The sequence below is a fragment of the Petromyzon marinus genome, chromosome 22 (genome assembly GCF_048934315.1).
Source record: "Petromyzon marinus isolate PM22_M1 ecotype Great Lakes invasive population chromosome 22, UKy_Petmar_22M1.pri1.0, whole genome shotgun sequence".
Classification (NCBI taxonomy): domain Eukaryota; kingdom Metazoa; phylum Chordata; class Hyperoartia; order Petromyzontiformes; family Petromyzontidae; genus Petromyzon; species Petromyzon marinus.
The window spans coordinates 21,779,637-21,795,015 of NC_133688.1; the positions used below are offsets into that span (position 1 = coordinate 21,779,637).

The 15,379-nt window shown below is 50.3% G+C and overlaps 1 protein-coding gene across 1 annotated transcript in view; it reads left to right on the forward strand.

Moving 5' to 3' along the window:
- Positions 1-15,379, forward strand: part of XPR1 (xenotropic and polytropic retrovirus receptor 1) — a 31,134-nt gene that overhangs the window by 9,087 nt on the left and 6,668 nt on the right. The window contains exons 3-15 of the mRNA XM_032958535.2: positions 5,253-5,354; positions 6,512-6,741; positions 8,461-8,610; positions 8,897-8,980; positions 9,467-9,548; positions 10,257-10,447; positions 10,613-10,792; positions 11,169-11,334; positions 11,695-11,892; positions 12,232-12,410; positions 12,971-13,107; positions 13,514-13,726; positions 14,649-14,708. Coding sequence (XP_032814426.2) covers positions 5,253-5,354; positions 6,512-6,741; positions 8,461-8,610; positions 8,897-8,980; positions 9,467-9,548; positions 10,257-10,447; positions 10,613-10,792; positions 11,169-11,334; positions 11,695-11,892; positions 12,232-12,410; positions 12,971-13,107; positions 13,514-13,726; positions 14,649-14,708 — 1,972 coding nt within the window. The remainder of the gene's footprint in view (positions 1-5,252; positions 5,355-6,511; positions 6,742-8,460; positions 8,611-8,896; positions 8,981-9,466; positions 9,549-10,256; positions 10,448-10,612; positions 10,793-11,168; positions 11,335-11,694; positions 11,893-12,231; positions 12,411-12,970; positions 13,108-13,513; positions 13,727-14,648; positions 14,709-15,379) is intronic.

Sequence of the window (15,379 nt, forward strand, 5' to 3'; positions counted from 1 at the left end):
AGACCACGTACCGTCCCTCCGAGCACAGCGTTCGGAAACGCTGATTTACACGTTTAGCAAGGCTGGAGCCCCGCGCCAACCAGGGTGGCCACCTGTCCCGGTTTGAGCCGGATTGTTCGGGAGTTGGTATCTGTGTCCGGGTGACATTGATTAGTTTGTACTGAGATCTGGTACCGGTGTTGCTGTGTCGAACTTTTTCTCAGGAAACTGCACAGTTATGATTACAGACCTGGTGCTGACTGAGAATTGTGTCCGGGTTGGGTCAACAGTGGAAAAGATGGAAACCCTCGCACCAACCGCACGCCCTGTGCCCGTTGTTGGCAAGTCCCTCCCTGCTGCAAGCGTTACCCTTAGCGCACAGTGACTGACATGGCGAGAGTTTAAATTATTATCACCTTCATCATCGTTATTACGCTTGTTCGCACAGGAATATATTATTAATTAACCAGGTGAGAACTCCAGAGACAAGATTAGTCACATTTGCAAGTAACTTTGTTCTCAAGACTCTTTTTCCGGGGGGTCCTGCTCAGTTTTTGCCGTGGGTGCTAACAATTGCTTCGTGTTTGCCGATTAAGTAATTTGTTGTGTAATTTAGCAAATTTGGCACACACTTACTTTCGAATCACGTCACAGGATCTTTCCGCGAGGTCGCGTCACCACTTCACATCATGGAAGGAACTGAAAGTAGTCCGAGTGATCGGTGATCCAGCAGTCATGAATTCCCTCCAGCCATTAGTCACCTTATTATTCCTCTATCGTTATTACAATGGTTACTGTTCCCCTGTACTTCACTCATTGATTCCTCTACTTATGTGGAGAACTCTGTCTACCAAACTAACTGTTTCGTCTCATCCGTACTGTGATCAACGACTACATTGCAGGTCACAACAATGCACTCAATCACTCACTCACCCACCCACTCACCCACATGCTGACTTCCAAAATCACCCACCGTCTGGAACGTGGCAATCATCCCACTGCACTTTTGCGGCATTCAATCTCCACCTCTTTCTAGAGACACTGAAGCACCACCTCTTTCATAACTAAGCCTGGCTTCTGAGCCACACTGAGCCTGGCCCTGTGCCTCAATCACGGTCACTGCTGAGATCTTGTGCGCGTTATAAGTTGCATCGTAACTAAAACGCTTCTCTTTCTGTTTCTACACCCGCACTGCGAAACTTTGCAATTCCCTCCCATCCTCTCTTTTACCGCAACTTCTTCAAATATTAACATTGCTGCTCCATTCAGGAAACGTGTTTAAGACTTATCTATTATGACTTTTATATTGATGTTTGTTGCTGGATGCTTGACAATTTGGGTTTTTGTCTGTTCTCCGAAACTGTTACAAATACAAGTGTAGCACAGCTTGATAGCTCATAGTGGCTGTTGACCAAGAGCAATTGCCCTCTCTCCCTGTGGGTCTTTGCTATGTCTCTGCATCCAGAGTGGTTTCTCAGGACCGCTGGCTGTCTCCTTGTCTCCCTGTTTGGCCCTCTGGGACCCCTGCTGTTTGGGCAGCAATCATTGCTTACCCCAGCTGCTAGAAGTGGCTTTGCCGTGGTTGTCATGGGGACTGTTGCCGTGGCAGCGAGAGCCCTCTTGTTGCATCCACATCTGCACGGAGGCAGGTCCCCCCGTCTGTCTACATTGGAAGCCGCAGTTGGGAACGCAGCATTAGTACAATGACGGCTCACGCCGGCGCCGCTTGCTTGCAGCGGTTATTTTGCTTGCAGGATAATTAATGTAAACTGCGTTGGCAGTGGTACACAAGCACAAATAACAAATGCTCACCACGTTTGTCCATAACACTTGGACCATTAAAAAATATGTAGAACATACAACGTTTTAGACAATACCCTTATGATATAGCACACACCTCTGTGCTATGAAGATGTGTTTTGGGAAGAAGGGCCTGTTATATATACATATAAGTGTCTCATCAGGAGTCACGCTTGCCAAATATGACACTGAATGTTCGTACTGGTCCAGAATTTGCTTATATTAAACATATGCTGCTGAAATTATGCATTTCTAGAATGATACGTAGCTGATGGAATTCATACAAAAATACTGTTATGCTTTGTGTTATTCTTTGTGTTGAGGGTCGGATATAGGAAGGAGGCAAATTGCATTATTATTCTGTTACTCAACACAATTTGACTTCTTTACAAAGACGATGACCAAGTGAATGCATGATATATGTGTGGTGTGTGTGCTCAACCATCGTTTATCGCAGTGCGTTTTACGAAGATAGCGATGCCGTGATTTGTATCTCGTGCGTTTAAGAGGACATCATTCATATGACTGTGGAGAAGCCGCTCCTGACCAAACATTTAATGGATAGCTTTGAGCGATGGCTGTGGGGCTGTGTGTGAGATGGGGGTGGGGGCTGTGTGGTCACTTGTGACTGTGGACGATGATGGAGGTGGCTTGTGCCGACTCGTCGTGTCATGCGGAGTTATCTTGTCAGATTCATTGGCGCCGAGTAGGTGGCTCAGCGGCTGATACTGCGTCTGATACTGCGTCATGGCAATGAACAAGCACCGCTGAAGTCCAGGGTTCGAATCCAGGTTTCAGCTGCCCGTGATTAAACAAAGTGCTGGGCGGAGGTCCTGATATGTTATTGTTTGTGTTGCTGTTTGTGTGTTGCTCTCTGTGCACCTTCATAGGTGCTCACTAACAGCACTTGCCCCAACAGTTTGTTCAAGGCTTATACGGGGGATCTTTTGTGTGTTTGTGTTGCTGTGTGTGTTTGCCCAGCGCCATGCGGATTTTAATGAGTGTGACTGGGCGGAGATGATCAGCATCGCTGCTCTGGGGGGGGAGGGGGTGTATTTCTGCCTGAAGGCCCCTCGGGGAGATGGTGAGGTTTGGAGTGAGTATAGGAGGGGGTAGGGAAGGTGGTGCGGAAGTGAGTACAGGGTAGGGGAGTGGCTTGGGGAAGGGGGTCAGGGAGGGGGAAGGAGGGAAGTTGTGCAGAGGTTCAGAGCTGTCCAAACATGGGCAGTGTTACTTTGGATACTCATTATGGATGTAACATTCACTCACCACCAACAACCGCCAGTGGTTTTGATTGGGGGTTCCACACTAAAGAAGATCATGACTACTTTGTCATCCCTTCCCTGTCTCTGACGACGAGGAGTCTGCATCCATAACTTTTCTCCCCTTTCTCATCTTCCAAGTGCCCATGGAGGCGTTGGGAGTGACAACGATTTTAATGAGTTTGAAGATTGTCTACATTTGCCGTTAAAAATTTTAATCTATTTTCCATGTAGCAGTGAAAATGAGGGGTCTCCCCCTCCTCGTCAGGCACTGCGTGCGAGTGGATATTGCCCCGAGGGGCACGGTGCGGTTATTGCGGTTCGCGGACGCGATATTAAAAGCCCCTGGGCTCCGCTCCTTATTAACATTTAGCACGCGTCCTCCATTATTGTGGGCCTGCTGCTACATCACGGCGCGGTTATCAACGCGCTTCCCACTCGCTTCTTAAATGCTTCTCGAGCGTTGCCCGTGTTGGCGTGGCCTGTGAGTAGCGACGCGGTCCAGCGGCAGCGCGTTTGCCACTTGTAACGCAGGTTTGTGGTTTGAATCCAGCAGGCTGCCGTGGTTAATACTTCGGAGCATGTGAACCGTAAATAAATATGGGCAGTCTGCGCCACTCACAGCGGATGTTAAAGATTCCATGATGTCATTCGAAGAAGAGCAGTCCCGCCATTGTGCGCCGGTGTCATGGTCCAAATTTGTCCACATTTGAAAAATTACACCGCTAATTATGAAACGGTGATTGTCATCCCCCGACTGTGCAAACGTAGCAGGACCCTCCTGAAAACGTAGGACTCGGTGAGGCTTTCCTGAGTAAACAAGTGGAAGTTCCGCTGTGTTGATAATAGTGAGAGTGATTTGTTTCAGAATGCATTACACACAAAATCACTTTTCATCTCAAACATATCTAAGGGTGCCCCTAGTAGCAGCCGTTCCTGTGTGGCTGCAAGTAGGCAATTATAGGAGTAATTTTTAGCACTTTGCAAATTTAGATAATGATGTCAGTACACAGTGGTCTTGTTTCGAATGACATCACTGCGAAGCAGACGTCGCATAGTGATCTTTATGGTTCATACACCTGCAGTAATAACCAGGGCAGCCTGTCGGATTTGAGCTGCAAACCTCTGCTTAATTAGCGAACGCTAATTAAGCCTTGTGTGGTGGTGGCCTTGGGTAGAGGCCTTGTGTAGCCACCGCTGTTTGTGGAGTGAGGCTGCATGGCATCCTTACTGCACAGTGGCAGCTTTGTGTACCCAAACGGGAGTGGCAAATGGACAATTTGCCCCACACTGGCCTGGTTTTTTGTTGTTGTCAGCGACAACAACAAAAAGGCCCGTACATGACATACGGGCCTTCAGAAACCTCTGGGTGTCCCTGGTGGCACCAGCACCCCTCCCTTTGTGGACTTGATCCCGTTTAGGAGCGATGTGCCAATTGGGAGAACGTGGTCGATGTCTGAATGGGGTTGCTGGGCGAGGGTGAGAGTGTGTAGCGGCTTTGTGGGAACGTGTGTGATGCTCAGGCTCAACCTCTTCACTTGCGGTGCCTCCTTTATCTGTGCAGCTGAGACTGCTATTTGGGTGCTATGTTAGTTGAGTGGGTGCTGTCATTGTGCAGTCTGAGTATAGTGTGAGAGCTGAGTGGGTGGCGTGTTTGTGCTGTGGTGGTGCTGTCTTGGTACTGTGTGGGAACTGCATGGCTTGTCGCTCCATACAAAGTTCCAACCACAGTTTTTCCCTCCCTTGTCTGATCTTGCGAGAACCCCTTTACAAGAACACTTGCACCAGCTTGAAAAATTCAAGCTGGCCTGCCTTCACGTGTACCTAGCCTGGCACAAGTACGGTGGTGTTTTCACCACCACTTAGTGGTAAATGGTGGTTGCTATGTTAGCACGCCCACGTGCCAGTGTGCATCGCTGGACGGACACACGTACATGAGGAGCAATAGTGTCAAGGTTAGCGGACTATTCTGTGAACCCGGTAACCTAAGTTCGATTCCCACGCTGTGACAAATATCTAAATTGGTCCTGGGCCTCTCCTGGGTCGATTCGGCCTTAAAATCAGTCCCGAGTGCGGTGTATACACATAAATAGGGAGACAAAGGCAGTCGGGCGTGGTACTGAAAATAAAAATATTCTGATGGGTGCTCGCTAACAGTACTTGCTGCAACAGTCTGTTAAGGCTATAGGGGGGATTTTTGTCTTTGTACAGCCACAGATGAAGCGACGATCCGTAGGTACTTCGCGAAAGTGGAGGAAAAGTTTTTCCAGACATGCGAGAAGGAGTTGTCCAAGATCAACACCTTCTACTCTGGTGAGTTTCAATACGTGCATGGTTTGTGAGTGTGTATGTGGTGTGCGTGTCTTTGTCTTTGTGTAGTTTTGGGGAGCGGTAGTGAAGAGGTAAGCACGCTGCACTACGGATCCGTCGAGCCGAGTTTGATTCCCTCTCAAGGCCAACACCAGTGATGAATATCTGAACCGGTCCTGGGCCTCCCCTAGGTCGACTCAGCCTCAAATGAGTACCTGATGTGGTTTGTGAACATTGCCACTGCGGAGATCAAGGCGGTCGGGTGTAGCATTGGCCACCCACCCCCTCGTGTGCCATACTGGCCTTCATAGGTGCTTGCTAACAACATTTGCCCCAACAGTCTGTTAAGGCTATAAGGGGGATCTTATTTTTGCGTGTACATGTTTGTTGTATGTGTAGTGTTAGTTGTGTGCTGTGTCCTGGACTTTACTGTGTGTGGTGTGCATATGCTTGTCTGCTGTTTATGTGTGCGACGCACGCGATGTGCATTGTGAGCGAGGATCTGTGCTGCTGACGAACGCGCTGCTGCGATGGAGGTGGCTTGCGTGCAGTGGTGGCCCCTATCGGTCTTGGACTGCAATGCTTCTGCTGCAGATCTTTATCCTTGAGCTGTACATGTGTTCATATGTGTGCGCATGGGGCATTTGATGCCAAGGGGGTGCAGGTGAGATCAAAGGGGGTACTCGAGAGATCAAGGGAGTGCAGGTGAGATCATGGGGGGTACAGGTGAAATCAAGGGGTGCATTTGAGATTATGGGGGGAGTACAGGTGAGGTCAAGGATGATCAGGCAAGATCAAGGGGTGCAGATCAAAGTAAAGCAGGGAATGTCAATGGGGTGCACTTGAGATCAAGGGTTATCTAAATGTGTACACCTGTTTGTGTTTATAGTTAAACCTGCGTGCATGTACCTGCATCTTTACACATGCGTGTGTGCTTGTACTTACGTGTGTACACCTACGTGTGTGCATGTATCTGCGTGTGTGGACCTGCGTTTGTGCTTGTACCTGCGTGTGTATACTTGCGTGTATGCGTGTGCCTGTGGGTATACACCTGCTTGTGTGCGTGTGTCTGTGTGTGTACACCTGCTTGTGTGTGTGTACTTGCATGTGTACACTTCTTATGTGCCTGCGTGTGTACACCTGTGTGTGTGTGTCCTCAGAGAAGCTGGCCGAGGCTCAGCGCGGCTTCTCCACACTGCAGGGGGAGCTGCAGTCTTCTCTGGAGGCTCAAAGGGAGGGGCCCCTGGCCCCCACACCGCCCCCGCTGCTCCGCCGCCGCAAGAACGTGTTTGTGTCACACGAGGAGCGCGTGCAGCACCGCAACTTGCGCGACCTCAAGCTGGCCTTCAGCGAGTTCTACCTGAGCCTCATCCTACTGCAGAACTACCAGGTCTCCCGCCACCACCACCACCAGACAAAGATCCCCCCTATAGCCTTAACAGACTTTTGTTAGCGAGTAGCAGCTATGAAAGCGGGCACAGCACACGAGGGGGTGGGTGGCCTACACCTCATGGAAATGTTTGCACACTTCACCAGGTACTCGTTTGAGGCTGAGTCGACCTAGAGGAGGCCCAGGACGGGTTAAGATAATTGTTGCTAGTGTTGGCTGTGAGCGAGAATCTAATTCGGGTCGTCAGGTTAGTAGCGCATCACGCTAACTGCTACACCACCTACACCACTACCTTCGTACCCTCCATCGCCGCGTGAAGAGGGATTTTGGTGCTGGTTGTCGTCGCGAATCCGCCTCACTCCTACCAGCTGTCCCCACGCCGAACTACCCACTGCTTTGCGTGCATACTCCCCCCTTTAACATCCCCCACCACGAGCCTATGTGTGGCACGCCTCAAGAATGTTACCCTTGAGAGTCAGGGTTTTTCATTACTTTTGTTGTTTATCTGAAATATACGATATCCCACTGGTAGCTGCTGTCGATGATTCAGGTCTCGTGTAAGGGTAAGATCCACAAGGTGTGTCTTTACTTACAGCCTTTCTATGAGAAACACTCTGGAAATGCATCACAACTATCTCAGGTCATGATTATGATTTCATTTACTATTGGGGGTGTTCACTACGTGGTGAATATAAGCCTATTGATGTTACCCTTGTTTAGTTACCTCATCCCCCCCTTTTCTCCAAATGGACTCGCCCATGTGACGGTTCAATGTCTGTGCTTCGGTTTTTAGGGTTTTTTCCAAGGGTTTTCAGATGTCCCATTGATTTGAACCCTTTGGAGTTGATGTGTATGCTACCCACTCTCGCTGTCTCTCTCAAATCAACTCTTGGCTTGGTACTATCGGATGATTGTCACTTTGGTTACAACTTGTATCCTATTCTTGGTTCTTTTGGTAAAGTCACTTAGAAGGGAAACAATAAAATAATAAAAATATAAAACAAGAAAATTTTCTTGTTGTGGTTTTCACACCTGATGATGATTGCTTGTGTTGCAGTCAAAACGTCGTGAGAATTTTATTGTTTTATATTTTTATTATTTTATTGTTTCCCTTCTTCGTGACTTTACCGAAAGAACCAAGAATATGAATCCCTGCAGTCACGAAAGCTTTAAATCAAAATTTTACTTGTATCCTCACAATGACGTGAATTATTATTATGTGTTGTGTATTCTAGAGTTTTGCATTGAACTAGGACCCATAACTAACAGAGGAGGGTCCTTGTCTATAAAAATCTGGAAGTTCACCAACATTCGGTCAAGCAAGCCTGACTGCTGATGAGACATTAAATGTTCAAACCTGGCCCAGAGTTTGCGTTGAACCAATATTGCTGAAATTATGCACTCCTAGTAGGCTGTGTGGCTGAAAGGATGTGTAATTAATTTTTTTATGTGGAGAGACATGGGAAGGAGCTTGTTGTTTGTTCAGATATATTATGAACAGTTTAGATAACTGACATAAGTTGAGTAAGGTTTGGTTAACAGATCCAATTGTTTTACTTGAACAGGAGTGTCATGTAATAAGACTTTAAAGGGGAATCTAATGGTGAAAATTATTCCCATAGGTGGCGCGACTTGACGCTGCAATGTGAAACTTTGTAGCACGGGTTTGTGATGTGAGGTTCAGCCACGTTCTTTCCGCTGTGCTACACTCTGCACCAGAACCTGAACTTCACAGGGTTTCGCAAGATCCTGAAGAAACACGACAAGATACTGGAGACGAAGCGAGGGGTGAGCTGGCGCGTCGCGCACGTGGAGACAGCACCATTCTTCATCAGCAAGAAGATTGACCAACTCATCCTGGAGACCGAGGTACAGAGAGACACAGTGACGGCAAGGCTGGGCATTCGCTTGACTGCAGTGATTTCGCCCTGCTTGGCCACACCACCAGGCCATCTCATGGCCGCCCCTTTTGCTGTCCTTCCCCCGCACCTCCGATTAGCACGGTTGGTTACGTACGGTACGAAAGAAGGTCTATATATATACATACATCAGCCCGTCATCAGGTTACAACAACCCTTCTACCCGGCTCCACCAGATGATGTAGTGCCCACCACAGCAGCTGTCACCTCATGGCGTGTGGTCTCTTTGCCCGCAGAACGTCTTCACCAATGAGCTGGAAGCTGGAGACCGGCAGAAGGCGATGAAGCGTTTGCGTGTTCCCCCACTCGGAGCCGCCCAGGTGAACCGCAGGCAGCTTTTGTGCTCACCTGTGCGCACATCACTTGCCTTTTACCCGCACCTCCTGAATGCCTTGCTAGGAGAGAGCTCTCTTGCTCTTTCTGCTTTCTTGTTTAGCGATGCCTGGCGTAGGCTTTCTGCAGAACGTGGCGCCACGCGCGGCGTACTCGCTGTTCTTACACTTTTCTCATTTCAGGATTACGAAGTAAACTGGGTTGTGGTTGCGTGCCGCTATGTATTGACATTTGCACTTACGTGTATTTTGTATGCATGCGTGTGTTCACGTGTGCGTGTGCCCATGTGTACACGTGTTTGTGTTTTGTTTCTATGCGTGTGTCCGCGTGTGTGCTGGGGTTTTTATCTGCATGCGTATGTCTGTGCTTGTGCGTATGTTGTATGCATCTGTTTGTCCGTGGGTGTCAATTCTTGCATGTGTTGTTTTCTTTGCATGCGTGCGCGTGTGTGTGCTTGCACGTGGGACCCGCAGCCCTCCCCCGTGTGGACCACGTTTAGAGTGGGCCTGTTCTGTGGCGTCTTTCTCGTGCTTGTGGTCACCGTGTCACTGGCAGGTAACGGCCGGTCAGAAACCCACTCCACTAACTCCACCCTCTGGTGTTCCTCTGCTCCTAGCTCCTCTCCTTCCACATTCCACCTCACTGTGTCCTTTCCTCCCCCTTCTCACTCTGCCCTGTAACACCCGCACCCCCACTCTAGAACATCCCCTCGGACGTGATATTCCGAGTCGGAGCTTACTTTGGAATCATCATTGTCCTTTTCCCTCTTGCCTCCTTCGCCTTGTCAGGTAGCGAGTGTGTTTTGCCCCCCACTCCTGCCCTTGCCCCCCCACTTCAACCCCCTCTTCCTGCTTGTTTATTCCTGCTATGTATTCCTGCTCGAGTCATGCTCACATGTTACCCCCAGTGCACTTCCATGAACACTGCTGTTTTCTATTGGCGAGATATTTGACTTTGCACATTCACTGCACATTTTCTTGAAATGCACATAGCTGATTGTGATCATGGCAGAGGAGGCACAGTATCTCCCTCTCTGCGTGTGTCCGTGCCCTTGTTTCCTCACCTTTGTGTTTGTCCCTCCGTATCCCTGCGTGTCTGTTCCCCTGTGTCTCTATGTGCGCATGTTTCTGCACGTACGTGCGTTTGTCTTCCCGTGTGTCTGTGTGTGCGCATCCATCCGCGCCTCTGCGATGCGTTTGTGTCTGCGTGTCCCCGTGTGTCCCTGCGTATCTTTCTATCGTCTCCACGCGCGCACCCGTGCAGCGGCCTATGTGCTGGGCTCGGTCCAAGACGTGTGGCCCATGGTGCGCATCTACCGCGGCGGCTTCCTGCTCATCCAGTTCCTCTTCCTGCTCGGTATCAACACGTACGGGTGGCGGCAGGCCGGCGTCAACCACGTGCTCATCTTCGAGCTGGACCCTCGCAACAACCTCTCCCACCAGCATCTTTTTGAGGTAGCAGCACGACGCTCACCGTTCCCCGCTCCCGGTGAGCACATCTTGGTCAGCTGCCGATTCTGTGCTGCGACTTTTTATTTTGAACGTAGGTACTCACAGAATCTGTTCTCATCAGTCTGTTCAGGCAACATGGAGAATCCTTGTGTCTTTGTGTGCGTGCAGGTAGCCGGGTTCCTGGGAGTGCTGTGGTGCCTCTCCCTGCTGGCGTGCGTGTTTGGGTCGTACCTCCCTGTACCCGTGCACGCCTACCCCTTGGCGCTGTACATCTTCATCCTTCTCTTTCTGCTTAATCCCACCAAGACCTGCTACTACAAGTCACGTGTCTGGCTCCTCCGGCTGCTGGTACGTGCGTCTACTTGCTCGCTCACTCGCAACATCTACCCACTGAGTGATGATGACGTCACTAGAGTGCTTGTGCCAGGTTAGGTGCACTTTCAGGTCATGAGATGGACTCAGTTGTTATGGGTTGATCGACTGAGATGACTGGTACATGCACCACCTGTTCTGCCCACTCGCTCTGACATACACTCACCCATTTACCAGGCTTGTTTAATCCAGTATGAATTGTAGTCAGGCCATAGTGATAGTTGCAAGCTGGCACAGGCATTCCTTTCAAGGGGCGTCACTTCGCAAGCATTATGCGCACATACTCTTACGGCTGCCTGTCAATGCCTCTGCTGTTCCTGCGCATCTCTGCTCCCCACCCCCCCTCCCCAAGTTGCGCGTGTTCACAGCCCCATTCCACAAGGTTGGCTTCGCTGATTTCTGGTTGGCCGACCAGCTCAACAGCCTCGTGGGCATCCTCATGGACCTGGAGTACATGCTGTGCTTCTACGCCTACGAGCTCGACTGGACCAACCTCAGAGGCCTCTGGTACCCAAAAGGTCAGCGTGGCTTCATCCTGCTTCCTTGGCCCTAACGGCCCAATCGGCCCAGTGCGCAGTCACGGTTCTAGGTGCACTATGTCACTGACGGTGGCGGCACTGCTGCTGCATGGGCGTGTGTGTCAAGGTGCTACTTCTGCTGCTGCCATGTGTACGACACCTCAGCTTTCAGAGTGCTGGGGTGGTTAGTGAAATTACATGTTGCACGTGCGTGGATAGTGCGCGTTGCATGTATTGTGTGTGGTTATGTGTGCGCGCGTTTTGTTTGTGCATGTCATGCATTACGTGTGTGTTGTGCGCATATGTATTGTGTTACACGCATGTGTGTGTGTGTGTGTATTGTTTTCGTGTGCTGTGTAGAAGGGGACCGCGTGTGCAACTCGTATGCATACGGCGTGCGCGCCGTTATCCAGTGCTTACCGGCGTGGATCCGATTCGCCCAGTGCCTGCGCCGCTACCGCGACAGCAAACGAGCGTTCCCACACCTCGTTAATGCCGGCAAATATTCCACTACCTTCTTCGTGGTCATTTTTGCAGCACTCTACAACCTCGGCAAACGTGAGTGTCTCCTATCTCTTCCCTCTTCCACCTCCTCCTCCTTTACAAAGTCTAAACAGAAGATGCTGGTCAGGTGACTTGGCGATAGAGTGGCTCTGCAGGGCTGCGTACAGGAGATGAGAAGCACCACCTCGATTCTTATTGGAGTTGGAAGTCACTCTGACTTTGTGATATGATACAATGTTTGGAGAGCAGAGTGACTGTGGTGGGCAAATAGAGGCCTGAACCCGTATGTGAGAGAGTGAAGACGTTGGCTCGAGGCCGGCGGAAGTGCGAGTCACAGTGCGGCACCCTCCCCCCGCTCTGTGCGGCACCCTCCCCCCGCTCTGTGCGACGCAGTGGGCGGGGAGAGCTCCTCGGCGTTAGAGGTGCGCGTCTACTTCTACTTGTGGGTGGTGGCGTCGCTCGTGAGCACCTGTTACACGCTCACCTGGGACCTTAAGATGGACTGGGGCCTGTTTGACCGCAACGCCGGAGAGAACTCATTCCTGCGCGAGGAGATCGTCTACCCACAGAAGGTGGGAGCGCTGCCGCTGGGTGTTTGCGTGTGCGTTCCTGTTCCATTCTCCAATGTGTGCTCATTCATTTTATTTGGCGGCAGGATGGTAACTGCGGGGGTTAACGCTCGTGCCTCGCAGAAAGAAGCACCTGGGTTCATTTTCTAACTCTGGCGCCTGTGTGGAGTTTATTCTCCCCCTGTTCTGTGTGTACGTATCTGTGTGTTTGTGGTGTTTGTGGGGAATGGTGGCGCAGCGATTCGCATGCCGCAGTATGAACCAAGCGACCCGAGTTCGATTTACGCTCACGACCAACGCCAGTGACGATTATCCGAAGCAGACCTGGACCGCCTCCTCTAGGTTGACTTGCCCTCAAATGAGTTACCTGGTGTAGTGTCTAAACATCACCACTTAGGAGACAAAGGTGGCCGGGGTGTGGTGCTGGTCACACCACCCCATCGTTTGCCATTTTGGTTTTCATCGGTGCTCACGAACAGCATTTGCCCCAACAGCCTGTGAAGGTTAAGCAGGGAATATTAGACTTTGTGCGTGTGTGGTGCGTGTGCGGTGGCGACGGGCAGGCCTACTACTACCTGGCCATCGTGCAGGACGTGCTACTGCGCTTCTCCTGGGTGCTCTACATCTTCATCCCGGAGATGGGCTTCTCCTACATGGCCGACCTGCTCTCGACACTCATGGCCCCCATGGAAGTTTTCAGGTGTGCGTGGGAGCCCGGCGGCCAGCCTCACTGTCGCAACTGTCAGTGTCGTCCGATCCATGTCTCATCAATTATTGATTAGCGATCTGCCTCATTAATCGTGCCTTCTCTGCAGTCTGATCAATGACTTATCCATGTCGACTTGGTGTCTGATCAGTCATCATTGCATTCTACACACTCAGTCTTGGAGTTACTTGGCTTGTTTTTGGGCTCATGCCTGTTCCTGGCTATGTCTGTACACGTGGTTTTGTTAGTGTAAATGTACATTTGTGTACTCGTGCTGATTTGCATGTACACGCCTGGTAGTACATGTAAATCTGCGGTATTGCGTGTTGTGCTACACGTGCATTACACAAGAGCTGCGTGCATGTGCGTGTACGTGTACGTCCGTATGTGAATGCACCAGGCGCTTCGTGTGGAACTTCTTCCGGCTGGAGAACGAGCACCTGAATAACTGTGGGGAGTTCCGCGCCGTCCGGGACATCTCAGTGGCACCGCTCAATGCCGACGACCAGACGCTGCTGGAAGCCATGATGGACTCTGAGGATGGAGTCCGCAACCGGCGCGGCAAGCGCAGCAACGGCAAACGCAACTACAGCTTCTCGCTGCGCCGCAACCGGTTTGTGCTGCGCTGCGACTTCTCGCCGCCTGCATTAATCATTAGCTCGGTCTCCCCTTGGAAAATCTGCAGATGTTAATTACCTTGCATGTATATTTGGAGTTTGCATCTTCTCCCTGTGGTCATGTGGATTTTTCTCCGGGTCCTCCACATTTAGAAACATGCGTTTCAAGTATTTGGCTGCTATAAATTTCCACATGATATGCCACTTCGTTGAGCTATCATTTGTGGCCAGGTCAATTCTGAAAACGAGCTATATAGCTCTGTGGGTTTTGGCTGGTAAAATTGAAAGTTTTAATTTAGTATAGTTTGGAATGTCGATGTGTATATATTTGATGCATACCTCCATCATGCACGAGTCGTAACCTCAAAGAGGTCTGAGATGGATTCATTACGTAGAATCACTGCTTGCATACCATCAGGCAGCAGGCGAAGAATTGTGGCAAATTTCAGTGGACATCCATACTTTTGAAGGATCCTCCAGTCCTTCTTGGTTGACAGAATCAAAGGCTTTCTTGATGTTTTTGTGTTTTCGAGTATGTGCTTGTGTGTCTAAGAGAGTAGAGAATGGTCGTTAGCACACTGCGTGATAAACCCAACAACATCAGTTGACAAATATCTGAACAGGTGCTGGGCCTCGCCAAAGTTGACTGTCTCAAATGAGTACCTGTTGCGGTGTGGAAACATCACCACTGGCGAGACAAATACAGTTGGGCGTGATGTTGGCCACACCACCTCCACGTGTCAGCCTTCATATCGAGCCTCAGCACTTAACGTTACAGCCTCGGAGTGCACTGATCTTCGCACGAATGGCATGGTTACGACACCGCCACTTAATGGCGTATCGCGGTGGTTGTTGTCGTGTTTGTGAATGCGCGTTGTGTGCGTGCGTCTTGTACCTGTTCTGCTTTTCTGGCCTCAGGGTGAAGAACAAGGACACGAAGGTTCTCATCGACGACACGGACGACGAGACGCTCAACACGTAAGCGCCGTCGCCCCAGGCGACACTGGCAGCCCCCGAGTATGGCTCCCCACTGACTGTTTTGAGTTTTTTTTTTCATTTCATGAGTGACTGTGGACATTTTTTATTTCGCAAAAACTTTTTGAGAATAATTAATATCACCCACGAAGAGTTCATCTCAGCGGGCAAGAGGTCACCGAGGAGGGCCGTGCTGCCAGGTGCCAGCTCCAGTGCAGAAGCTGCTACTGTCCACCACCCTCCCACTGCTCGCACTCATCACTCTCCCTTCTCTACACTCACACTTTTTCCTTCTCATGTTCCTTCCCACTCGCCATCGCTTTCGCACATTAGTGGGCAGCGCTAATCTTCTTTCCGACGTGTTCTCCCCCCACCTCGCCCACGAGCCCCCCCCCCTCCTCGGGAGTTGGCAGCAGGAGCCTGCACTCACGCACGGAAACGTGCCTCCTCTCACTGGGCATTGAATTCAACATTACTCACGTTTTTTCCAAATTCTATCCTGTATGCGAATTTACGCGACTGCGCTTTCTCTCGAGTGCCGTAGCTTTTTGAAAATTTTATAATAAAAAAAATTGCCGCACATGAGCAGTTATAACCAGATTCTGTGACAGTAAGTCGTGACTGGAATCTCAAATCTCGAGCTTGCAGCTTACGGACGATTGTCTCGGTTTCCT